General features: G+C 46.1%; 1 protein-coding gene across 6 annotated transcripts in view; it reads left to right on the plus strand.

Moving 5' to 3' along the window:
* The window catches only part of SH3PXD2A (SH3 and PX domains 2A), a 379,907-nt gene that overhangs the window by 256,307 nt on the left and 97,428 nt on the right, over nucleotides 1-26,172 (plus strand). For 2 of the 6 annotated variants that reach the window (XM_075935538.2, XM_075935536.2), the window contains exon 7: nucleotides 15,402-15,446. The exons of the other annotated variants lie outside the window; for them this stretch is intronic. In XM_075935538.2, coding sequence (XP_075791653.1) covers nucleotides 15,402-15,446 — 45 coding nt within the window. The remainder of the gene's footprint in view (nucleotides 1-15,401; nucleotides 15,447-26,172) is intronic. 6 annotated transcript variants of the gene reach the window in all.

A 26,172-nucleotide genomic window follows, 5' to 3' on the forward strand; every position in this document is an offset into this window, starting at 1 on the left:
GATGCCAGCAAGTTGGTACTCTCCAGAGCCCTGCCAAGTCAGAGGTTGGAATTCTGTGTCTGTTCCACCATCCCCCATGCTCAGTCCCAGGTTCCCACTTTCCGATGTTTGTCCCCTGTGCTCCCCAGAGCGTAGAACCACATCACTTGCTGGTCCTTTGCTTCAGTATCTGCTATTGACTTTTTTTGGTATTTGAAGTTGGTTGATGCCTTCTGCTTTGGCAGTGTTCTGCGATTCCCTATTTATTGCACCTTCAGTTGAAGAAGTGGCACGTGCTGGCAAGTATCTCCATGGCCAAAGGTAGCACAAGAAAGCCCTTTGGTCCTCCTCTCCTTTACATCTCAAGCAGCAGGAGATCTGGGAGCTCACGTGGCATCTCTTTACCGCACTGCATTTGGATAGATAGTGTGCAAATCTGTTGGTGCAAACTGGTTTAACTTCCTTTGGCATTTGGAACAAATTGGGCTCCTCCTATTAAGATCCACAAAAGGAGTTAAATGCTCATATAAACTAGGGTTACACACAAGCTCCAGGTATGTGTGGGGAGCGGGCTTAAAAGCCGGTTCCCAGCACACACTGGTTCCTGGAGAGCAGACTGCCACCCCACTTGAAAAATTTCGGTGGTTCCACATTTACATCAGTTACATATTTACTTTAATGCCTTTTAACACCTGTAATACAAACCCACTCTGACATGTTGACTTTATAATAAATAAAATTGATCACAGATCTGAATAGTCTTCAAAATAACAGAATAAATCTTATGTGGGATCTTTTGAGAGGCTTTAAGTTTTAAGCTCAGCAATAAATCTCTTTATGAAGTCAAGCAAACTTTCACTCTCTAGCCTTTGTCTCACTACTTTGTTTTCAAGTCTGAAAATATGGTTCAATATTATAGAAGGGAGACAGCTCAAGAGGCCACGGACTATAATATTGTAACACAACTAACCTCATGAAGTGGCTAAAAGATGCCTCTCATGAGAACTGTTTAGCTTGCAAGTATATCCTTTATCAAGGAGACCCCTTACAACAACACCGGAATAGACAACAGGACTAGTAAAAGTAAGTTTTATTGAACATGTGGCCACATTCTTTTTTAAGGTGACAACTGCTTAAAAACATGCCCTTTAAAAAGCCGTTCTTCCAAATAAAGTGGAAAACCTCCCATTATCCGTCCCTCACCATGGAGCCCTCCAGCAAAAACTAACCAATAAACAAGTCTTGACTGGATGGTGTGTTGTAAAAAGGTTTCTAGCTATGAATGTGAACTAATGAGCAGTGTGGTCCCTCTGGAATGCTGCAACTGTTGCATTTGGTGCATCTGTGCCACAAAGTGTGGAAGGCACAAAAGGAATTCTGTGAATGCCTGAGGAGACCACTGGCTGCCTTATTTTCCAATAAATGCTTGTTGTTCAGACCCCAGATCCTCCTAGGCTTTGGGGGAGGGGTGAAAGGGAGATTGAATGAGCAAAGAACTTAATGAATGATGGTTTGCCCAAATCTTAAAACTTGCAGACACTGGCTTGAAATGTGTCTTTGGGGTGTTCTGAACTTACATACAGCTGCTTGTACTGGTACAGGAGAACAAGAAAGTGAGTTATATGTTGATGTCCTGTTTTTGTGTTACAGGCATTGTGTGTGGCTTTTTTAAAATGTTTTTTTTTTTTTTTTTTTTAAATCATGGTAGCACCTAGACTCTAGGGAGTAGAGGTGGGTGTCTGAACAGCAGCTATTGGCTGCAAGCCCAGCTCTGAAGGCAGGGCCCCGCCAGTAGTTGTTCAGAAGTAAGAGTAGCAGTACAGCATACACCCCTACTAAGCATGTGACTAGTGTTCCTTCTATGTCCCTGTGCAGAATGAATTTTTACACCAATATAGAGATGCTATGCGACCCGTCACCTCCATATTGGTGCACATATCAAAATTCATTCTGCCCAGGGACAGTTTGGGGTGGGGTGGGGTGGAAGGGTTTGGAGTGGGGGGGGGGGGGATGCGGGCCCTGGGGTGGTTTTGGAATGAGGTATTTGGGGTGCAGACTTCTGTCTGGGGCTGTGGCGTTTGGAATGCAGGAGTGGGCTTAGGGACAGAGGCTGGAGGGGTGGCTGGGTGGGAGTTAGCACAGGAGGGGGTTCCAGGCTGGGGTTGGAATACAGGATACTTACCTGGGACTGCGCCCATTTGGGGTCGGGGGTGTGGGGGGGGGGGAACTGGTGGCTGTACATGACCTGCTCTCACCTGTGTGCTGCCCCTGTAGTTCCCATTGATTGCGAGTCCCGGCCAATGGGAGCTGTGTGGGCTCCAGACTGAAGCCCCTTTCTCCATCCAGCCCTGCGGTGGGGCCTGGAAGAGTACACTCGCATGCCGGCAGCCACACATGGGCTGGATTGTGGAACTCCCTGGGCCATGGCTTTGAGAGCCCTGGAAGGCGCTCCAATGCAACGTCAAGGAATTGATCAGGTGGGCATATCCCATGTGTTCATAATGGGTTATCCAGTTGGTCTCCCAAGGCCCTGTGAGGCAAAAAGGGAAGGAATTCCTTTGTGCCTCCTAATTTCCAGTCCTCCAAATATGAGGCAAAGCTGCTGACTTCCATTCTCATTCAGTGGGTCACTGGTTCTCCGCAGGTGCCCTTCAGTTTTTTTTCCTGAGTCCAAGCAAGGCTAGCCAGTAACAAATTTCAGATGCCATCTGCATGCAGCGTTACATGCACCAAATTAGGCTAATCCGTGATCTAACCCTTCCATTTCCCATCTGCACACTGTGAAACTCTTAGGATTAGCCAGTCTGTTAAGGGTTAAAGTGACTTAAAGCATTTTACAGCAAGCACAGCAGTTCCCTGTGGTGGTGAGTAAGCTAAGAGGAGCTGTTCCCGGTGTGGCTGGCCAAAACTTCGGGACTTGTAGGGGAAGATGGTCCTGCCCGTCTCTTGCTTGCCTCATGCCAGAAGTTGTCCTCAGATGTACCCAAACATCTGGGTCCCGTCCTAATCGGAAGCTAGGGGCAAGAGGGAGATAGCATGAACTCCCGAGTCATTTGATAATGGCCATAACATTTCAGCACCGTGCCTGAAGGTGTAGTGGGTTGACTGGCTGCTTGCTCACCTGGTAGTCCTAGCGGTCTGTCTGGAGTAGGGATGTGAATGGTTAACCAGTAAGCATTGGGCTTACTGGCTATGGTTAATCAGCGCCCTGGCTAGAGCAACTAGCCATGCTGTGGGGGGCACTCCAGACCCAGCTGCCTGCCCCCATGTAAGCAGTCAGACACAACCTTTAACTGGTTAAGTGGGGTTTTACATCCCACATTTGGGCTTTAGAAAACAGGTGTCTTTTAAAAACGTCTTTTAGGGTGAGATGGGCATTTTGACTGCAAAAATAGCAGTGTCAGTTTGCTGATAGCGGTCCTTCAATTTCTGCTATTCTCATTCCTATGGGAATGAGACTGCACTATCTGTACAGATGAGCGTTTTAGGTGTGAAATTTATCTTTGTATAAGCTTTGAAACTTTAGTTTCCTAATTGCTAGTAAAGAAAAGTATACACCATCCACTGTAGCCAGTTAAGAAGATCAAACAGAAATAGAACTTCAAAAGTTCCATTGATTTAAAAAAAATTTTTTTTTAAATCATTAGTTCTAAATTGACTTTAATCTTAAAGTAGTTGCAAATTGATCTGATGTCCATTTGCCAGACTGCAGCTGTCTTGAGGACGATAGTTGTGAGCAATATACCCCAGCTACTTGAAATGGGATGTCTACTGAAACTAGAACAGCATAATAACACTTTCAGCCTCGGACTTGTCTTTTGTGTGGAATTTCTGACCTAGATTTGTGGGTGGGAGCCTGAGAACCTTATCACAATTCTCCTCAGTTTGTTTAGATCAATGAAGTTCTTTCCTTTTGCTTCTACTTGGAGGAGTGTAGGTGTTCCATGGACTTTCTCTAACCTGTCTCAGCTGCTCCTCACCATTAGAATTCTTTTTTTTAATTGAAACTCCTCTTGGGATATCTCCTTCCTGATGGGGGTGTTTGGTATAACTCCTAGGAGAGAACTTGTTTGCATTCCTTTCTCATGCCTCTTCTCTGAATCTTCTCTCCTGTCATCAGATCTCTTTAATGAGGAATCAAGAAAACGAGCCTGTTTCAACTGTTCTCTTTGAGGGTGTCTGGCGATGATATGGAGACTGATTGTATTTGGCTAACGTTTCTGTACTTCATAGTTCCTCACAGTTTCCAAATAAAAAACCCTCAAAAGGACAAACGATTGTGAGTGAAGTTGTCCTATAAAACCCGTCTAGTGGCTGACACATAGTAGTTGCTTCATTTAGCTCATGTAGTGGAAACCTATTTTGTTTAGAACTGATGTTGGAAGAGCCTAGCTCTAGCTTGATTCCTTTTGATCTTTACAAAGCAAACTATTCCCGTGGTGCTCAACGTCCTTTGTTAGGATCTTGCACAAGGCTAGAATTTAAGGCTGTTGCTAAGAGGAGTCTGATATCCTAGTTCATTTTAGATTGACCATTTAGAGCTGTCTCAGCCCATGTCTCTGTCCTAACTAACACTTGCTAAACTGTATTTTGGGACTCTTTGGAGAAACCAATTGAGAGCAGATGAAACAGATTAAATCCCAGACCCAGGGAAGACTATATATTTAGGTCTTCCCATCAGGAGAATGATCCCTAGTAGCAGTCCTCTGAAATCTCTACTTGCTTAAATTGAGGATCGCTACTAAAACTTGACATGGGAGAAGAAAGGAAGATGACCTTAATCACTTTTGCTTTTAGGAAGTTAAGTCTGTACTAGGAAATGAGGCTGTACTAACCCCAGGCAATATGGTAAAAATACCTGACATACTGAGCAGTGCAGTTAAACCGACCAAACCCCAAGTATAGCCATTGTTTAATCAGCTGGAGAACTTTCCTGCCTGTGTAGCTACCACCCTTTGGAAGCACAGTATTTACACAAGTGGGAGAACCTCTCCCATCAGCATGGGTTGTGGGGTTCCTGTAGCACTACAACTGCAGCATTTTAAATGTAGACCTGCCCTCAGTCTCGCTCCGCTAGTCACCTTTCACTTTGTCAAGCAAGCGCTCTGCTCCCCTATGCTGGAGGAGGGGGGCGGTTCTCACTGGAGGGGAGTTTTTCAGGCTACACCAACGCATTTGAAAATTGAAACACTTAAAATAGTCAAATACCGAAAATATTTTGTAGACTGCCACTTGAGGGTGTCTACCTGTAGCTCTGGCGTTGCCTAAATCTCACCAAGACTCCTGCAGTTTGTGGCATGGGTCAGTGCAGCATGAAACATGCTCACCTTTGTTTCAGGAAGTCACTTGTGCACAATGAAGGCCTGTCTTCCCTATATTGTGGGGGGAAAACTATGAAGAAAGATTGTGGGCTGGAATTCATAGTGTGCCATTTAGCTTGGGTCAGTGAGCAGAGCGTGGCTGCTTAGGAAATGCCATTTCACAAGACTGACTTGCTCATCTGTTATTGGTCTGACTTGTAACAATAACTTTGAATGTTGTGAAGAAATAATTATCTGAGGTTAGCTCCTTGGCTACATGTAGCCATTGAAATTGCTGTATGGAATGGAAAAACAAAATACAGCAGGCACTGCCAGAATTCTTTTTTTTCCAAGTGTTCTCTTTATTTTAAAAACTAGATTTACCCGATGTTGTTCGGGTCCTTAACTCCGTCTTTGCTTTCTGGACAATAAAGTGAGACCCTGCATGTCTCATTGCTCTGGGGATGAGGGGTTCGGTACGCAGGCTGCCCCAGCCCTCTCTCAACAGCTTCTTGGGGCCAGCTGAGAAGCGCTTTTCCGTGGCTGTGGCAGCTCTAGCAGGCCTAGCCAGGGGAGGGTTGCGTGGGGCACATCAGGCTCATCTGGCTCCTGTGCTCCCCAGCCAGCGTGAGGAATGCAGCGTGCTGTGCTCCTTTAAACAGTCCCCAGTGTTCCTATAGAAAAATGGGCAGGGGGCAGGCTTTAGCACCCCTACCCTCCCAAAAGGGCACCTGGACAGTGAGTCTTGGAGTTGGGGCAGTCCTGGATTGGGGGTGGGGGTGGAGGGGAAGGGGGAAGCCAGTCCCTTTCATCTCCCTGGTGATTCTTTCTCTTCTGTTCTGGTTTTGAGAAGCAATCCCATTGTCCTGGAATAACCGAACTCTGACCTTGCTTGAAGTCCTAAGAGGAAGCTGCATATGGCTTTGGTGGTCCTAGCTCTGATTTCAGAGGCATTCTTGAACAAGCAGACACATACACTCCAATACATAGATATCTGGGGAGGCAAGGGATTAACGAAGGGATTTGAAAGTGTGTACACAACCCGTGCCAGCTCCAGCATAGCAACATCCAAAAGCTAGTTGGGATGCCCAGGATCTGTCTGGCCCTTAAAGATGCCAATTGCCAATGGGATTTGAAGATGCTTGGCCCATCTCCGGTACTCAGCGTCTACTAGGATCAAACACTGAGGCTCAGATCCTTGATTGCATTTAGGTGTCTTAATTCCTGCTAACTTCAATGGAAGTTAGGCACTCTGCTCCTCCAATACCTTGGAAGCTCTCCTAAACCTTTGTCAATCTGAGAGCAGGATCCTTCCTAAAAGCTGATCAGTTTGTGTATCCTAAGTTTACTTGGTTCTTTAGGCTTCCCATTTCTGACTTAGCGGCCCTGACTATGGGAGATGCTCTAGAGAACAATGCTCAAGTATTGTCTTCAGGCCTTTGGTTTCAAATCCTGCCGTACAAACTTTCTGAGGAGTACAGCAAGTGATCCTCAAACTGTGCGGAAGGGTCGTGTCCTCCTAAGTCTGTGTTTGCAATGTTGAGTATTGTGGCTTTTGGTGGAAGAATTTCAGGCAGGCTAGAGGATCTACTAAAGCCAACTGACGCATTCATATTCCAGTCTGCATTCCGTGCACAGAAACCGATCCTTAGATTTTAAACAGTTCAGTTAAGTGAGATGTTATGGACATCTGTTTGATGCGGCTGAACACAGATACACTTGGGATACCTTATTTCATGCCACTTGAGATTTCTCCTGACACATTCTGTGGTTGACTGGCACCCAGCTGTGGATATACAGAATCACTGTCTTCGCTTGTATGACCCTTACTTTGTGCAAGGTATTGGACTAAAAAGGTAAATGTCTGTCCCCATTGCTTGACTGAACTCTGCACAGTAAAGAGCAATTCTAGGCTGCCAAGTTCTCATACAGTAGAAAGATTAGGGAGATGGTAGAATTTCTAGCCTTAGTGGTTTTTAAGGCCAGTCTTGATAAAGCCCTGGCTGGAATGATCAATTTAGTTGGAGTTGGCCTTGCTTTCAGGGTTTGAGGTCTCTTCCAAGTCTAATCTTCTATGATTAGATGCCAAAGAAGTAAATGGGTGTGGGAAGTGGGAGAGGCTAAGGGTATGTCTAGATTACATGCCTCTGCCGACAGAGGCACATAAACAAGGCTACCCGACAGTCAAAGAAGCTGGGATTTTAAATATCCCCAGCTTCATTAAAATAAACATGGCCACTGCGCTGTGCCGGCTCAGCTGATCGTCGGCACAGCACACGAGTCAAGACGCGGATCGGTCAACAGGGGAAGCCTTTGTTGACCACTCCCTTATACCTCATGAAACGAGGTTTACAAGAGCGGTCAACAAAGGTTTCCCCTGTCAACTGATCCGCGTCTTGACTCACGCGCTGTGCTGACGATCAGCTGAGCCGGCACAGCGCGGTGGCCATGTTTATTTTAATGAAGCTGGGGATATTTAAAATCCCAGCTTCTTTGACTGTCGGGTAGTCTTGTTTATGTGCCTCTGTCGGCAGAGGCATGTAATCTAGACATACCCTAAGAGTGGGATGGAGGAATCATGGAGTGCTTCGATACCAATGGGAGAGACTGTTGCAGAGAGCCTCACTAAACTAGAAGAGAGTAGCGAGTTCCATATGCTCTTGTGAAGCAGGGTGGTTTTTTTTGTTTGTTTTTACATGGTGTTGGAGTGCCTTCCAGCAGGGCATCCAGTGATGTGACCAATGTTCTCCCTCTCCTTCCCCCCCCCCCCTCCCCCAGCACAGGCAGGGAGCTGCTCCAGCCACCATCAGTTAACCAGAAGCTAACCTTTAAATCTATACTCCAAATGCACCTGCTCTCTTGTGGCCAAGCTAAAGCACTGGCATTGCCTTGCTGATCACCTGCCAAGGATGGCATTTGCCCAGACTAATGATGTTTCCTCTTAGCTTGCGTAACGGTAAATGTTACTGATAGCCAGAAAGTTATCCAGACTCCCTATTAAAAATCAACCTCACCACTTGGATCCTAAAATAGCAACATTCTGAATACCGTGGCATATGAATGCACCCACGCATGATACTGCAACCATATGGAGAGGAGTCTAGACTCGCTGTCAAAGTTGCACATGATTTAAGGTGACCAGACAAAACAAAATAATCCTGCTGATTTCCAATGTCTCAAATTGGATTAGGATGCTCTTTAGGATTAGACACAGAGCATAATGCAAATTGAGCTTAAAAGCAATGGTTTAGGCCTTAATTTCCTTTAATGTACAGCTTGGTTTCTCAGTAAAGACAGAGTAAGTGACCATGGTCACTAAAATGCAGATGTTTAAACTAGGGCTGTGCTTGTTTTGCTACAATATGTAGAGCACATCATCTGCTCTTGCTCCATGTAGTCATTTAGACTCTCTGGTAGGGATTTTGTGGGGGGAGGGGGGTTCTCCCTTGAAGGAGTTTGTTATACAGATGAATTTCTGAGGCACGTTTTGGGCATGTGAAAGCCAGATGTGAATATTTTCCAAGCAGTTTGTGTGGGGGTCTAATATACCCCAGGCAGTTCAGTTTACGTGGCAAGTGGAGGTTATTTGAAACTGGTCTGCAGTCAGACTGGGGCTGGTGGAGAGGCAAGGAGGGGAGAACAGTGTGTGGGGTGGGTTTTTACAGGGTAACAGGCTACTGTTTGAGGAAGATGGATGTATTGTCCAACATACAACACAACTCCAACTATTGGAGTTTTTCACTCTTGTTGTTCCTGCAACAGATGTATATTTTATTTTGAAAACAAAAGACACTTGCAGACCAGAGTAACCAATGATCTTGGCACAACCGATTTGAGACCAGGATCAACTCTGTGAATAAGACCAAAGTAAAACATCCTGTAACAAGTAGTGTAAAATACTCCTTTGAACAAGGTTTGCCTGCTGAAACCTCAACTAAACTCTTAATTAAAAATGTGTGAGTAACGGGTTACTGACAGTGTCAGTCTTGTGTCCTGTCTGACTGTATAAATCCGTGTTTCTCAAAGTTGGCGGAAGGCCCATGCTGCTTTGTTTACCTAAAGAGTCTATAGCCACGCCACTTTCTGCAGCTCTCCTTGGCTGGAAATGGCAAATCAGAGCCAATGGGAGCTGCAAGGCTCCATGGCTATGGACCCATTAGGTAAACAAAACAGTATGGGCCCACTACCACTTTCCCAAAGCAGGCCCACAGCCCACTGAGAGGAACACTGGTATAAATGGATCATGCAGGGCTCTTCAGTAGGTGACAGTGGGAAGGCTAGCATGGCCCTCAGTGGACTTTGCTTTTTTAAAAAATGTTTGAGGGGATGTGGGATCCTGTCTCTCTTGGGTGGGTGTTCGTGTAAATGTGCTTTGAACCACTGTATTCCCCTCCATGCGCTCTTTTTGTGTGTAGATACTATTTATTTTAGAACAGAACAAAAGAATTGTGAAAGCTCATGGATTTGTTGTGTAGGGTATGTCTACCAGGGATGTCAGGGTGTAATCGACTACACCCTAATTAACCCATAAGCTTGGCCTTATCAGTTTCTCCTGTCAATCAACTACACACACTCTTTTTCCCCCTCCCTCCCTTTGCTGCCTCTGTATCTACTTGCCTTGAGCTCAGCTTGGCACCGTCTTCAGTAGGAGGTCAAAAGGAGCAAATGCTCCCATCAGCTTCCCTTACTCCTCATAGTGGTGAAACGTACCAATGCCCTCTGGAGGTTTAGCAGATCTTAATTAGACCCACTAAATCTAATGCCCGCTCGATTTCTGGCGCGCGAGTACTCATGTGGCCTTAGTCTTTAACGCTTGCGGGAAGTTTTAATATCCCATTTTTAAAGAAGCTCTCAAACATACATGTGTGTCTACTACTAAAGATGGCATTTAAACCCTTCTGCTGCATGTCAATAGCAACAGCAGGGACTCAGTGCAGTGCATTGGCTCCACCACATGTATTGTAGCAAGGAAAACTCTGTTGTCAATGGAGGATTGTGTATTTAAAAAAGGACCTTTTTACTTACATCCCAGGGACTAGGTTGCTGGAGACACTGAACAAAGGTATGGCATACAACTGGTCTGGTGCAGGTCTTTGCTCTGCAGCAAAATAATTATGGGTGTATGTATAGGAGGGATTCTAGGAGTGTTCTTGGTATTGGAATGGATGGTTGTACATGACTGCTGCCCCGGTTGTATTGTGGCTGTTGCCCCATGCCCTGATCATCTGTTGATCTTTGGAAGTCAGTAACTTGTCATCGCTGACTTCAGTGGAATCAAGTTTAGGCCACCTTAGTACACATCTTAGTACACATCCCCTGCTAGGAATTGTTGGAGCCTGTCCCTTAAGGGCAAGGGCTGGCATTTAAAAATTATGAACAAGCATGCTTATTCAGTAGGGAGATACTCATGCTTGATCTTCCCCCAACCTGATTTTGGCCCTAATATTCCCTACTGATGGCTCTTGAGAGAGAGCTTCATGATGGGTACATCTGGCCTAATGGAGGGGAGAGGCCTGTGCACATGCAAAATTCATGTGTCGGGGATTTACCTTCCTGCTTCAGTGCCAGAAGAATAATACTTCCTTTAATGAAGATCCCTGGCAATTGGAATCATTGAAATTCTTCAGTGCAGGAAAATATTGTGATGGTGTCCTGCTCGTGCTGCTGCTAGTGCTGACAACAAAGAAGCCCAGGAACAGCAAACGATGAGCAGGAAAAGGTGTGGAAATGAATTCCTCTGCCTGTTGCTTTCTGCGTGGTCCTTCAGTGGATTGATTCACCAAATACACTCTGAGGTTGTACCCGTGTCTCAACTTTTATCCCTGCCAATGGCCACTGTCCATCTAGCAATAAGTAACTGGTTGGAACTCCTTTTGGGAGATTTTTTTTTTTAAGGTACTTCTTCAAAGAGTCCTTACTGTGGGAGGGGCATTCCACATCAGCTGTGCCAGAGATGGTGCAAAGTCTGCCCTTAGCATCTTAATTTGAATTGGCATTCTTTGTAACCTGTCTGAAAGATTATGAACAAGGATGGGAGAGCCCAAAGGGGAGCTCTGGGTCTATTAATTAATGGGTGGCCTTATGTTTCTGCCAAACAAACCAAACCTGTTGCCTTACCGGTGTGCCAAACAAAGTAGGATTCTCCAGATTATAAGACTAGGTGACAAGATCTTTGGGGGCTGGGTTTTTTTTTAATCTGTTTGAACAGTGCCTCATACCATGTGCAGCATTAATGTCTTTGACTGCATCTGGCAAGACCGCTTACAAATTAGTGCTATTGAAATAGCCAGTGGGGCTGTATATTACAAGCTTAAAGCATCCCTACCCAGGAATCAATGTCTCTTCCTCCACTAGGAGAACATCCAGAATGCTGCTAGTGACCTCAAAATAAAATCTGCTTCTGTCGTTCAACCTGCCATGGCAACTGGTTTTAATTTAAATCTTATTAGCATCTTCTTTCCCCTCTTCTCCCTCCCCCTGCCTCCCCCCGGTCTTTGAGAAAGCAGAGCAGACCTGTCTGGAGACCAGGCCGGCAATTTGAATCAGACTAGAGGTCAGCAGCTGTCTCCCGCAGAGATGCACCTCTCCTATTTCATTGCTATTTCTGTAAAATGCATCCCTGAACTGAAGGGGAAACTTTCCTACTGCTGCTCGCAAGCCACTCGGCTCCATTGCTTTGTTCTTCAGGAAACCAAGTCCATCGTTTTTCTTCTGAATGGCTTGTTCCCATTTTGAAATGGCAGCCAAAATCTTGAGGAACGGGATGGGAAAAGGATCCGGCCCCAAGTATATTAGTTGTCTAAGTGCTAACACAAACCACATCTTAACTGCCCTTTCAGATGATGTTCTCTCCCCCAAGTCATTGGTGCTTAAGGAGCTGTCACCAACATAATGAAAGGGGAGTGGAGAGGAGGAAGCAGGGGGTGGTTAATTTACTGTTCCAGTCTCATTCTGAATTAACTCTAAGCCTTAGTGCAGCAATCAAGTAAAACTCAGCCCTGGCTTTTCCTTTAGGGCAATTTTATTACAGCTTTTGTTTTGCTGGCACAACTGCAGACCTCTGCCTTCCTCCTCCAAACGCTCTCCTTCTGGGCAGTTTGAGGCTGCATGCATTGCTGCCGTCTTGAATATTTTTATTATTATTTGCTGGAGGAGGCTTAGAAGCTCGGAGCAATTTGAGCCTGGAGCATCTTGGAATTAAAAAAAAAAAATCTGAGCAGGAAGTTTAATGCTAAGCAGATGTTTGTGCTGGAGCAGCTGAAATCTGTGATCTGTCTTCTCCTCCAGTGGCTCCCTCATTTGTTTAACTGCTGAGCTCTTGGGCTCTTTTAAAGGGGGGGGGGGCAGTGTGGGAATCCAAGAAACAAAATTACTTCTTAATTCTTTTGTATTCAGTCTTTTGGAGCCAGAAGTGGGGGGAGTTACTTTATTTGAGATCCTATCTAACTGCATGAAAAGCTTGGTTTCGTGTCAAGAGTTGTTCGTGAATAATAGCGACCGAGTGGATTCCCTTAAGTTGACTCTGCTGGAGCAGCTAGCTCCAGTGTAACTAAGACCTTGATGGACATTTCCTTACTCCAGATATTTCCTCTTTGGCTTTCTTGAGTTTCCAGTGCTGGCTTGGCACAGTGCAAACTTTGAAATCCCTCCCCTTTGGCTGGGATAATTTTGCTGCTCTGTGTGTAATTAGGGCCCTTCCAAATTCACAGCCATGTAAAACACGTCATGGACCACGTAATCTGGTGTGTCCCCTCCACCCCCATTGAAATCTGGTCTTGTGTGTGTTCACCATATACAATGCCAGTTTCATTGGTGGGACTAACATTTCTCAAAATGGTGGGGGGGGAGGGTCGTGACCCCAAGGAAGCTGCAATGAGGGGTCACAGCATTGCTGCCGTTACTTCTGCTCTACCTTCAGAGCTAGGTAGCTGGAGAGCAGCACATCCAGCTCTGGGCAGAGCCAGGTATCTGGCCAACCAGCAGCAGATGCCAGGATGGCGTGATCTGCTATTGCCATCCTTCTGTGCTTCTGCTGGCCATAGTTCTGCCCACAGCTGGGATCCTGGTCAGCAGCTGCTGCTCTCTGCAGGGACCGCACTGCCTTCAGAGCTGGGCAGCTGAAGTGAGTAGCAGAACTGCAACCCTCCCTACAATAATCTTGTAAACCGCCTCCACTCCTATTGCCCCTGCAACTACAACACTGAAACTTCAGCTTTAAATAGCTGAAACCAGGAGACCAAGGATCTCTTAAAAATCCTGTGACCGTGACATTGATCCAAGCGGACTATGAATTTGGTAGGGCCCTACTGATGATTCTGTCACCTGAGTCTTTCTGTGCAGAGTAACCTCAATATAGTGATGACGAGACCTGGCTGGTGGGTTTTTATGTATCTAGGCATCTTAACGTCACTGGGTATATTTGTACAAACGAGTAATTAACAAGACAATTGACTATTACCTTTAAACTAAATCAAGCTTGCATGCTCTCACTTGACTATATTGCTGGTATTTAGCTGTTACCCTCAATAGTGCCTCTCCTATGTAGGTCTGAATGCACTCTTGAACTGGGACGTATTGTTATTTTAGTTTATATATGGGGAAACCGAGGCACTCACCAGCAACATGATTTGTCCAAGGCCATTCAAAGCACCAGCAGCAAATCCAGAATGTGACTTCCAGTCTAGTGCCCTGGCCACAAAGCTTTACTGTCTCTGAAGGCATCCCTCCTTCCTCTGAAGGCTAGACTGGTCTGTTGGGACCAATGGGAAAGTGAACCCCCAAGTCAGTGGCCCTCCATTGAAAACCAGTTGACCAGAGCAGTTTCTGTAATGCTGTGCTCTAGTGTCTTTCTCCATGCGGGGAGGATATCTGCTACCTCCGGGGGAGTGGTAAGCTTTTGAGATCCTTCGTGATATGGAAATGCAAAGTATTAGACTTTAAAAAAAACTTTATTTTCACTTGGAGAGCCCATTGAAAGTGACTTCTGCTGCATATTGGGTAGCTGGTGAACTGCCAGGACCCATTAGGGACCAAAGGCCTATTCAGAGAATATTACCCCATGAATCCAAATGAGTCACAGATGAATCCTCTGTGTATTGTGTTTTGTTCCCTTCAAGTGGTGTCTTGTGGCTCTGAGACTGATGGAGCCAAAACTGTTCTTAGCATTATATTGTGTGCCGATTCTAGCCCAAGGAATTCCATGGGTTACTTTGGTGTGTGGCTTTCTGGAACTACTAGAAGTTGTTAGTCTCTCACCAGATCTCAGTTTAAGAAACCAGGAATGAGTTTGGTCCGCTGTAGCAAGACATTCTTTCAAAAAGCTATTTGCTCCACCTCCAGTTGGGGCAGTGTTTCTGTCTGAGACACTAGTTTTTGTTGCTATTGTCTAAGGTCTCTGCAACTGGCTTAAGCAAAGGTCTGGTCAAGTAAGCCTGCAGGTTTTTAAAAATAAACTTCCAGTATCCTCAGACCAAAGGCACATTTGAAAGATTCTTGACTATTTCCAGCATCCTTAAACAAAACACTTCTCTCTGAAATCAGGCATAAATCTGACCTTGTTGCCAAACAATCCTTCTGCCTATTTACTGGGGCTTTACTGTAAATTGACTCATTAATGGTTGATGCTATTGTTCAATGCCTAGTTGAAAAGTATCTTTATTTAGGCTGCTTTAAAACTCTTTCCTTGAAGTGTGAGTTACCTTTCTTTGCAGGACTGAGGGCCCTAATAGGTCAAAGTTCCCTGATTTATACCGAGTGTAACTCAACTGGGGTTTCTCGAAGTGTGTCTCTCTCTCAGTATTGGAACATATGAGAGTTTGCATGTGAACCTTTTTTACTCGTGTGGCTCTGGTCATCTGACTAAGTTTATGAAGTTATAAATGTTCACATGTTCATACCAATTTCCCATACCCTATGAATTGCTGTGACTCAGATAATAGGCTAATCACCACTGGGCTAGCGTCTCTTCAGTGGTCTTCAGTTTCTTCTCAAACTGTTCTTAACCTTCCTTTTTCAAAGTTATTTTAATTCTAACTGTTCTCTTCTGCAGAGCTCTGAAACAGCTTGCTGCTTTTTCTAATGACTCTTTTTGTTTTACTGCTGCCCTCTTCTTGGACTTGGAAGTTTGGATGTCCAATTTTCCTGAAACTCCCAGGAAGGAAGTTAGAGGTATGAAAGTGTGTGTGGGGGGGGGGAGGGGGGTGAAGGTCTTCATGCTGAATGAATACTAACCTTCTAAAATCAGTGTTTCGGTTCCAACAATGCATTTTAGGGGCTCTTTGTGTAAAGTGGAGGGAGACCACCTTACTGTGTTCTAGCCTAAAGTTCCTAGGCTTTACAACCTTCTAGTGTATCAACTTTTCAGAATACATAGACCTCAAAAAGAACAGTCATAAAAAGGAGGTAGTACGTTATGGGCTCTGGCCCGTAAATGTCATATTCTCACTGTCAGGCATGGGAGCCTGACTAATGCACTTCTGTGAAGGAGAAGGTGAAGTCAAAGGGTACTGGAGGTTGGATTCACTCAGAAATTATCCCTCCCCCTTCCTCCAAGTAGTACTGGTCCCAACCAATTGTATTCATGCTGGGAAAAGGGTTTTGTGTTCTTGGTCCTGCACAGGAAACTTTGCTGACGGGACTGCCCAGTGGCACTGTACTAGAATGGACCTGGACCTGGATCTGAATTTGGAAGATTTTAATATCTGAATGAAATGTTGCTAACTCTGGAGGAAGTGGGTTGGGTGGGTGCTATTCTTATGGCACTACACTTGGAAACCATAATGTTTGTGTGAGATGGCTGTACAAATGCATGGAAAAACATCAGCATGTGCTGTTCATCTTGGCTTAGGAAATAGTGGGGATTAACTGTTGGTCATTCCTCCGGTCAAACAGCTAGACCAGTATTTCTCAAACTGCTCTGTGAAACCACTTTTTGAGAAACCAATTAACCGGCCACTCAGTGTGTGTGTGTGTGTGTGTGTGTGTGTGTGTTTGGGGGGGTGCGCGCGTGCGGTGCCACGGCCACGGAGCCTTGCAGCTCCTATTGGCTCAGTTTCACCATTTGCAGCCAAGAGGAGTAACGGGGAACGATGGCCTAGCCCACACTGCAGGTCAGGAGATGCTTAGGAAAGTGGCTCCCAGCCACCTGCCTCTGGCACCCCTGCCCCTCCTGCACCCCAACTCCCTCCCCCAGGTCACCATCCAAGCCCTTTGCACTTCCCCAGCCTCAGGTCACAGCCCCCTCCTTCACCCAAACTCCCTCTCAGACCCCACACTTTCTCCTACACCCCAGTCTCTACCCCGCACACCCTTCTGCACCCACCCTCCACTCCATAGCCCCGCCACAGAACAGTGCTGCCCTTGACCACTTTCCAAAATCATGGAGTGGTCCCCCACCAAAAATTATTGCCCACCCCTGCATTAGAATATATTGCATTCCTAAATATGAATCCCCAAAACCCTGCTGCTTTAATATTTAAATGAATTGCATATTTCTTAACAGGTCAGTTGGTCTTAGTCTGTCAACTAGTTCAAAAATCTCCGAGCTTTGGCCAAAAACCATACATTTTTATTCCTCCAGTGCAGGGCCTCGTACCATGTGTCTGTAGAACACTAGAAGTTTGCCTCGCTGAGTTGAGTAAAAGTAACTTTTGTAAGAGGCTTTCTTCCACAGATGAGAACTTAGGACTTTTTCTGGAGAATTCTCTGCAGCACAGAATTCTCGTGTCCTGTTGGGATCAATTAAATGAAGGAATAGTGCTTCTAATTTGGCAAAATATTTTAGGGACTTTCCACTTTGGTCTGTGCAAAAGCTTCATTCATTGGCCTTTGCCCCACTGTACTTGGAAAGGAATTTTTTTTCCTCTTCGTATCTGTTTGGGAAAGTATCATGAACAGTGAAATTGTCATGGTGATGCATTGGACCCTGCTTTCTGGGTGCTACATAATGTATTGGGGTCCCATTGAACTTACCTGTTCCCCAGCCTGGCCCTTGTGCATCTCATAGGACCGCACATGCCTGTAGGGACAGACCAGCAGCACAATCTTGCAGTCTGCAATCAGTTGTGTGGGCAGTCTACACTCCGCTCAGGAAGTGCCCCACCTCTGCAGCATAAACACAATTTTATTGTCTTGTGCTGTATAGAGATCTATACAGCACAAAGTCATGAAAGTTGTCCCCTCCCTCAATGTGGAGGAAGACATGCATGGCTTCCCATCCTACCTATCACAAATTGCACAAACTGGGTTTTATTAACTACAGGTTGGACCTCCCTGGTCCAGCATCCTCAGGTCCTGAATGAGGGGATTTGTCAGACCATGGGAAGTACCTCCCCTCATGATTATCACTGCCCCAGCTAGGGCTGCTCCCGGGCCCTGCTGCTCCCTGGCCCCCGCTTCCCAACATGGGGCTCCCAGCTGTGTTGTCTGTCCGTTGCACTCCTCCCCCACAACCCGACTCCCTATATGTGGACTCTGTGGTCCTCCCGGACCATGGATGTTGCTGGACCAGAGTCCTGGTTAAAGGAGGTATAACCTGTACAAAAGAACCTTTAAGTGATTGTAAGGGATAGTAAACAGTTCAAAGCAAGTTACTGAGCAAATAAAACAAAACATGCAAACTAAAGAATACTAGTTACACATTTAGAGTGAGAAAAGATGTGTTCAGCAGTTTCCAGTGGGGGTGTGGTTTTTGTTTTCAGGTCAAATGAACAGCTTTCAGTTTTGAATTACATGGGCTGAGACTCCTGTATCACCCTGAAAATCTGACTAATGCAAAGGCAGTATGCCTGAAATCCTCTTTAGGTTGTTCACAATTTTTGGTAACAGTAAGAAGTTAGTGTCATCCACAAATATTTTTTACAAGGTCTTGGGGTTCTTTAAGTTACCTGAAAGCCTTTTATTGTACAGCATGGTGAACAATGTAGTAGTTAGTACCTTCTAGATCTAGAGCATAACTGCCTTGGCACTTGGGCACAAATGCCATGAGCTGAGCCTCAGTTTCCTCTTCCACAAAGCAGTCTAGATTGAGGATGCTTTCTTTGCTGTGCCTAGTTCTAAGCCTGTTTACATGTGCTAGCTGAGAAGCAGGGTTATAGGATTTCCTGGTCACCACTGCTAGCCTATACTGAAGTGTCTTGCAAAAATTATGCATGCTCCGGTTATAAAGGATTTACCATCAGCAACAGATTTCCTAGACTGTGTATTAGGGATGTGAAAGGTTAACTAGTGGGGGTTGGAGCAGCTCCCTGCCTGCCATGGGCAGGGTGCTGCTCCAGTCCCACAGGGCCCACCACTGACAGGAGCTGCTCTGGGTGTCTGGAGCAACAGCTCAGGTATGTCACAGGCAGGGGCCACTTGGGCTGTCCAGAGTGGTGGTGGTGGTGGGGGGGCACTCCAGCCTAGCCCCACCTTAATTGGTTAATTGGTTAAACCAGAAGCTTAACCAGTTAACCAATTACATGGGATTTTACATCCCTATTGTGCATGAAGAGACACAACTGCACCAACAAATTCATGAGAAGAAAGCACTTCCCAGTACGATGATCATACTAGACATGCCTGTCTGTTCAGAAGCAGCAGGGAATAAACCTGTGCTTGGCTTTGGTTAGCTGACTTGAGCTTGTGGAGGCTCCCGGAGCTCAGATTCCAACCCCAGGCCTGTACATCTGCACACTGGTTTGCAGCACCAGGAGCTCTGAGTCAGCTGACCCAGGTCAGCAGTGGCCATGCTACAGCACAGAAGTCCAGATTCTTCTCCCCATGCTGTTCCAACCTACCCCAAATCTGCCAGCTCGCGCTTCACCTGCCTGGACCTCTAATCTTCAGTATACCAACAGCCCCAAAGCTCTTGGATACGGTGGCATCGGAGTATCGCGACAGTTCTGATTTGTCATGGCTAGCTCTGCAGTGGTCGGATAAGCATGGAGTGTGGAATAGCCCCAAATCCCTCTGATCCAGATGAGGAAATGAACTTGGTTTTAGAGAGAGGGGAGTGCAGTAATTCACTGGATCTTTTACATGCCTGGTGCCTTCTAACTTGCTGCTGTTTTTTCCATTGAAATTCTAGAGTCCTATCTACTCGGAAAAGAATTCCGTTCTTTCTGTGACACCTAATCAAGGCTTAACTCAAAACAAAGTATCTCTTCCCCCTTGGATGCCTATGAGGAACCACATCCTGAGAGGTGCTGAGCACCCTTTACTCCTGTGGAGTCATTGGGAGTTGTCCGGCTCCATCTTCCCCCCTCCCTGGCCCCCCCCCCCCCCCAGTCAGACATTTATGCTGGAAAGCAACATTTCCCAACCTTTTTGAAAGATCAGCTCTCATTCAGGAGCAAGAAACTAATTGTAGCCTCTTTCCTTATACCCTGCCAGCTGCTGTTCTAAGATGGCTTTTAACATAGATCTATGATTCTATGATCTTCCATCCCCTCCCCTTCTTTTCTCCCCCTCTTCCCCCCTCCCCCGCTAGTCCCCCTCACACTTTGGGAAACACTGATCTAAGGAATTCAATAGGAACACATTACTGCAGCAAGCAGAACTAGGGCAAATGCCAAAGTACTTAGGTGACTTTAAGCTGGTGGGAGACCCTGTCTGGCAGCTGCTTGAATGTCATCCAAGTGGTTTAGCACATCTGTGTGCAGAATACTTAAGGAAAGTTTTCTTAACTTTTTCTACCTGTAACCTACTCATTTGGACTCCATAAAGTGGGAGCCAACTTTCCAAGAAGGGGTGGGGCAGGGGGAGGCAAATCTAGCCTTTTTTTCCCTTCACCCTCCTGCCTCTAATTTTTCTTGGCTCTGTCTTAGAAACCAGCAGATTTAAAAAAAATCCCCAAACTAACAAGCTAATCTTGGCAAAGGGCAATATTTAACTTTTTTTCACTTCTGTAACGACTTTATTGGAAAATGCTGCGAAAAGCATAAAGGAAAGGAATGAAACGGAATATTTGCTTGGGAAGAAATCTGTGCAGATGGCAACGAGGCCAAGCTAAATTCTTGTGCAACTCCACTGACTTCAATGAAGCTACACACCAGGGCTACTCTATATAGCTGCACTGTATGCTTTCCTCTTAACCTCAAGGCACTGTTCTCAGCACCTGCCTTAAGGCTGCCTGTCCTAAATTTTTGAAGGAATATGCTGATTTTGTCACTCTTGCAGGGCTTCTAAAAATGACCAGATTTAAAGTTCTGCGGGTCACATAGGCTAGAGCAGCGGTTCCCAACCTGTGCTCCGCAGACTCCTGGTGGTCCTTGATGGTACTATATGGGGGCTGCAGAAAGCTGAAAAGTAAGACTCTAGCCCACCATGGGACTGGGACTTTCCACCAGGCAATTCTTACCTGGGGCTCGCCATCTGTGACCATTTGTCCTCCCGCCACCAGCTGTGCTTCCGTTTACACCCTAGCCCTCGTCCCCCCTCCTGGTCCCACAGTGGGCCTGATCCTTACTCTTCTTTTCCTTTTTTCCTCCCCCAGTGCTCCATGCTTTGCCAAGGGCGGAGTGCTGGGGCAGGAGCTGCCTTTGGCCAGGAGATCCCCCTTGCCATATCCTCCGTGGATGGGCCGGGGGGAGGGAGCAGCATGGCCAAGGGATGTGCTGGCTGCCACATTATCAAATAATGGAATGTTTTCCAACAGCTGTACTGTTTGGGGGAGAGGTGTCCGTAGAAGGTTTATAGATTGAAAAGGGGTCTATCTGCTCAAAGGCTGGGAACCACCAGAGTAGGGGCAGGGCACAATCCTCAAGAAGTCACAGGAGCCTCCAGGCTGGCTCTTCTCTCCGGCATCACATTTGGTTTGGTGTCCCTGCATCTGCTCCATAGCAGCCGCAAAAAGGTCCCAGAGGGAGGTGACTGCCCAATTGCAGCAGCAGTCTCCAAAGGGCGGAGCAGGAAAGAGCAGATACTGTAACTAGGCTAGTTGTGAGGCTAGGGGAGCGGAGAGGGCTCTGTCACTGTGGTGGGTGGATACAGCTGACTTGTTTAAAAACTACAGCCACTGTGCTCTTGGATGGGGCGAGTGGCTGTGTCAAGCTTGCTAAGCTGCCAGTCTTCCAGTGATACTGATTCAGGAAATAGTGTTGGTCTCCAGTTAAAGCTTCCATGTTCTAAGCTCTCCTAATTGAGGGGGCTTTTCTGTTCAAGTTGTACTGGCTGCATAGACTTGCACAGGATTTGGATGAATCTGTTTTTGTATGGACCTCCCCCTCCTCTTTCACGTCCAGTGTCTCTGCCGTTCGCATATTTGTGATGGGGTAACGTCACCTTTATTCTGAATCTTTCTTCTAGGACTCCGAAATGCCTGTTCATGCTAAATTGTTCTGCCGAGTTCACAAAAGATGCAACAGCAAAGATGTTCTATAAATAATTCGCTTGATAGCCTCCAATTGTGTAATTGGTTCCATCTATTACAAAGCAATGCTCTTTGCCAATACTTTGTTACTAAGAAATTGAAAAGGGGCCCAGGCCCCAATCCAAAATCCTCAATTAAAAAGTATCCTGAACTTTGTTTAATGTTGGGCAACTTAATTCTTAAAGACAACTTTTATTTAGAATTGAGAAGTCTTGTCTTTAGACTTCTGTATCTACCGAAATCTTTCCCCACTGCCCCACACTATGCAGTATCCCAGACCTTCAGCATTCCTCCTTCCCTACTCGCCCCTACGAGACATCTGCCAGTTTCCTACTGGAACATTGCAGCCAATGACTTGCAGTATGGAGTCACTAGTGCGTTTGCGGATCAGATGTACTGCTGCAGGAGGGTAGGTCCCAGACATGAACTGAGATGTGGGTACTGCTAGTTCACTGCTGGACTCTGTCCTGCCTTAGCTCCAACCACTAGAAAGTGTTACACTTGTCTTTAAACATCCCCTTCCTTGGCTTTAGTTAGCTGCTTTTCCACTCCTCTCATCTTGTCTTGGTTTTTATATTGCAAAGAGCTTTGCTACTCAGGGAAAATTGACTGCCATAACTGCAGTGGAATAATTATTCTGCGATAGCATTGCCTGGGTAAACCAGTCCATATATTCCGATGTGGCTGTATACACAGTTGGGTTTCTTACAACACCTGTGCAAGAACTGAATGTTTTGTGTGGTCCGTAGAGCTATGCTGGGAAAGGGGGTGGGCAGGAGAGAGACCCAGCACCAAACTTTTATCAAGCCAGTTTTCAGCCTTTCCTGTGGAAGGGCTATCCAACTTCCTACAACGGTGTGGGTGAATAGCCTATTTGATCTGAGGAAGTGGGTCTGGCCCACGAAAGCTCATCATCTAATAAACCATCTTGTTAGTGTTTAAAGTGCTACATTGTCCTGCATTTTGCTTCAAGTTAGTTCCTGTTTCTCCCCACTTTCCTCTCTACTTCTCCCTCCCCCGGTGTTTCATTTTCCCCCTCCACTCAGGTGCTTAATGTTTATTCAGTGCATAGATGTGTGAATATGAACCACCAGTAGAAACAAGTGCTGTGGGTGCTCTGCTAATCAGCTTGGCAGCATTTTGCTCTTTGGGGTGGCTGCCCACGTGCTTGTCTTATAAGGAGCACTGCCCCCTGAGCCCAGTTTTCCAGAGAGCCTGTTGCTGAGTCTCAGCGCTGAACAAAGTTTCCGCCGCCACCTTCTTCCCTAGGAACTGCAGCTGCCAGGAGCTCTCTAGCTTCTCCCTCCTGTGGCAGTGTCGTCTATGTGCAAGCTGGGTTGTGCAGCGTCCAGGGGCTGCTCGTGGTGGCTAGTAGTACTGCAGCTCATTGCTCTAGGAAGGAAGGAAATTCTGCGTGCACAATGTTAATTTCTGCAGAATTCTGCTCCGCTCAGTAGTGTGGAATTCCTCCACGCCTAATCAATGGGGGCTGATATTGGAGGGGCAGTTAGGGGGAATGCCGTATCTTAAGCAGTGTAGACTCCAAGGGAAGTGTTTGGAGGTATTTTTGCCTGGAGAGGATGGGGCAGGGTACTACAAGGGGTACTGTAAGGAGCAATTCTGTGGTAGGAAGGGATTGACTAATATGCCTAGTGCAAAGGATCTCTTCCTCTCTAATCTCCTGTAGTTCTGTACGTGCTTAAAGCACACGTGCATCTTTGCTAAATGATATGCACTGAAGACCCAGGCAGGCTGGCAGTGTATGCCTGACCCATCCCATCTTGTGAGCAGGTGCTCATGTAAGACCGGGGAGGGGAAGGAATTTTGGCTGTAGGTGGAACCGTCAAAAGGAAGTCACTCTGGGACTAGCCTAGCCCAGGGACAAGGCTTTGAACTGAAAACCACCATGAATATTTTAGGGGGGTGGAGGGAAGGTTGGTCTCCAGTGGGCATAGACTTGTGTAGAAGAAGGTTGGGGAAAGTCTGTCTGAATCAAGGCTCCATGTCTAATATTTGAAGGGCTCTTCTTAGGGCTGTTTCTCCTCTTCCTGCCCCCCCTAAAAAAACAAACAAACCCACCCAACCTCTGAAGTTGCTTCCACTGAGACTAATGGGAGATGCTGAGTGTTTGCACACTTCAGAAAATCTGGTCCGTTACCCATAAGTGCTCTAATTGCTTATTTTGAATAACTGACTAATGTCATCAGTGGCCACCTGCAGGCAGGTCTCCACTCTGAAGATAGCTTTAAAGAAAGGGCGTGGCAGAGTTGTGCAAAGGGCTCATTCCCCAAGGGTAACGTAACTGTGTAATGTCTGCGTGAACTTGTGGATGATTCCTAGGAGTTGGCTCGAAGGGCTGCTGTCGCCCCTTTAAGCTTGTAGGGAAAGGTTGGAGCAAACGAGCAGGCTCAATGCTGGCTGTGAACCTGAGAAATGCAGCACAGCCCGTCATCCTCTTCCCTTAGAGAAACTAAGTGTTTGGGGAGGCTTTCAGCATTGGAAACATTTTTTATTAAAAATAAGACTTGGCGCCAACTTTAGTGGCTGGGGGCTGGTAAGGAAATGTGGAGGAGGGTGACTAGGGTGGCTGCTGCTTGCAATTCCTCCTGCAACTTGCTGAAGGTGTTGCCTATCCTAAATTCCAAATTTAGCAAGTTGCCACTCTCCTGAATCTGCAACCCCAAAGTTACTGCTTGCTTCAAATGGCAAAGCACCAAGATCCACCTCTTCATGTGGAAACTAGTGACATACAATGGGTACCATTAACCTCTTTTAGAAAATGTGCTTAGGTGACATGATAGTTGTGTCCACTAGGGCCAAAGACCCCTGAAATAGCTACACCACCTGCTGTTTCCACTAAAAATCCCGTGTCCAGAGTGCTTCCTGACAATTCCTCTTTGGCTTCTCTTGAAAGATTTTATTGCTTCACTTTATATTAATTCTTATGGTTAGAATCTGTAAACACTTGGTACGTGATGATCATAAAAGAGTTTTTATGAAAACCATGCAGGGTATGGATTAAAAGAACGGACTCACTTTATGGGTCTGATAGCAAAATACTTTGGCAAATGTCCGGGTTCTCAAGTTTCCATATCCAGACAGCCTTATGTCCTGTCGGTAGTTTAAATGATCAACCATTGTAGAGATTGCAGTGCCTCGGAGGAGGAGCTGGTTTGGTACTACTGGCCTGCATTGTTATCTAGGAGATGAGAGCGCCAGTCTTTGGCCTCTATTGCTGAGAGCTGCAAAGGTAACTCTGCTCTCCTGCTTGGGCTGAGGGCCAGGGCCAGCCATCTGTCTGAAAACTGGTACAGACTAGCTCTGAGACTGTTAACCTCCAGGGCCTGGGTGACTTCATCCTGGGATGCCGAGGTGAGGACCAAGTGGGTGTTAAAGCTGCGCCTGATGCAGAGAACCGGCATCCTCAAGACTTTAACCAGGAAACTCTCACAAAATGACAACGTCACAGGCAAGTAAACTCTTCCCTGTTCTTCTGATATAGGTATCCAGCTCTTGGCAGGGTCTTCCACTGGGTCTGCAGAGTTTGTGAAAAGTGGGAACAATATCTTGGTTCATCAAGTGAATTAAGTGTGTCCTACCCACTCTTAGCCAGTCATCTTAGTGACTTAGCTGTGGAATTCTCCTGCATCTGAAACTAGATGAACTAAGGCTAGTGAGCCTGGGGGAGAGAGAACTTTAAACAGAGTGATTGGACAGTCCCCCTGTAATTCTCACATGAGGCCCTAGGGCGGGTGTGGTGAGTCAGATCTAAGTCTGTGCACTGGAACAGGATACCATTACTGATCCAATCTCGTCAGTAGTAACTTTGCAAGGAGAATGCACTGATCTTGCTGTTCATTTCCAATCATTTTATGCTCTCTCAGATCTTAAGTTTTCAGTCTGCTACAGGTTTTTGCATAGATAGTGCATGACTGCTCTGTAGGAGCTGTTATGGGGAAGAAATATCTGTGGCTTTGGCGTCTGGAGAGGGACCCGTTGGGTTTTCTGACGTTCCAAAGGAAGACGTGTAAGCTAGCTCTGGTTTTCGCTACTGAGAAAGCAAGCCAGTCTTCGGTTCTGGGAACGGGTTGTCACCTCTTTACCTCTGCTTGTAAAGGTTACTGAGGGAAATGTTTCTTGTGAAGGAGTCCCAGAGTACAAACTGTGGGCCCAGAGCTGCAAGACTTTCCTGTCCTGTTGAACCCATGCTGGCCCTCTGCCTACTAGATGGAAATCCAGTGTCTCTCATCAGTCACTTCCTTAACTTGCCTGGACTTAGTGTCAGAATGACAGACCTATAATTATTCAAGTCATCCCACTTACTCCTTTTTAGCTTTCTTCTGGGACTTCTCCATTGCTCTAAGACTTATTGAAAATGAAGATTAATGGTTCAGTGAGCACCTCATTTACTTGCAGTTGAGATTTTTAAAAGCTCTCCGAACCTGCTGACTTTAAATGTCTAACTTCAAATGCTCCTGTTTTGCCATCTTACCAAGATACTAATGGAATGTTGTCCTATGATAAACTTCATTGGTTCCTCCCCGC

Source organism: Pelodiscus sinensis, chromosome 8, assembly GCF_052426305.1.
Source record: "Pelodiscus sinensis isolate ZL-2025 chromosome 8, ASM5242630v1, whole genome shotgun sequence".
Lineage (NCBI taxonomy): Eukaryota > Metazoa > Chordata > Testudines > Trionychidae > Pelodiscus > Pelodiscus sinensis.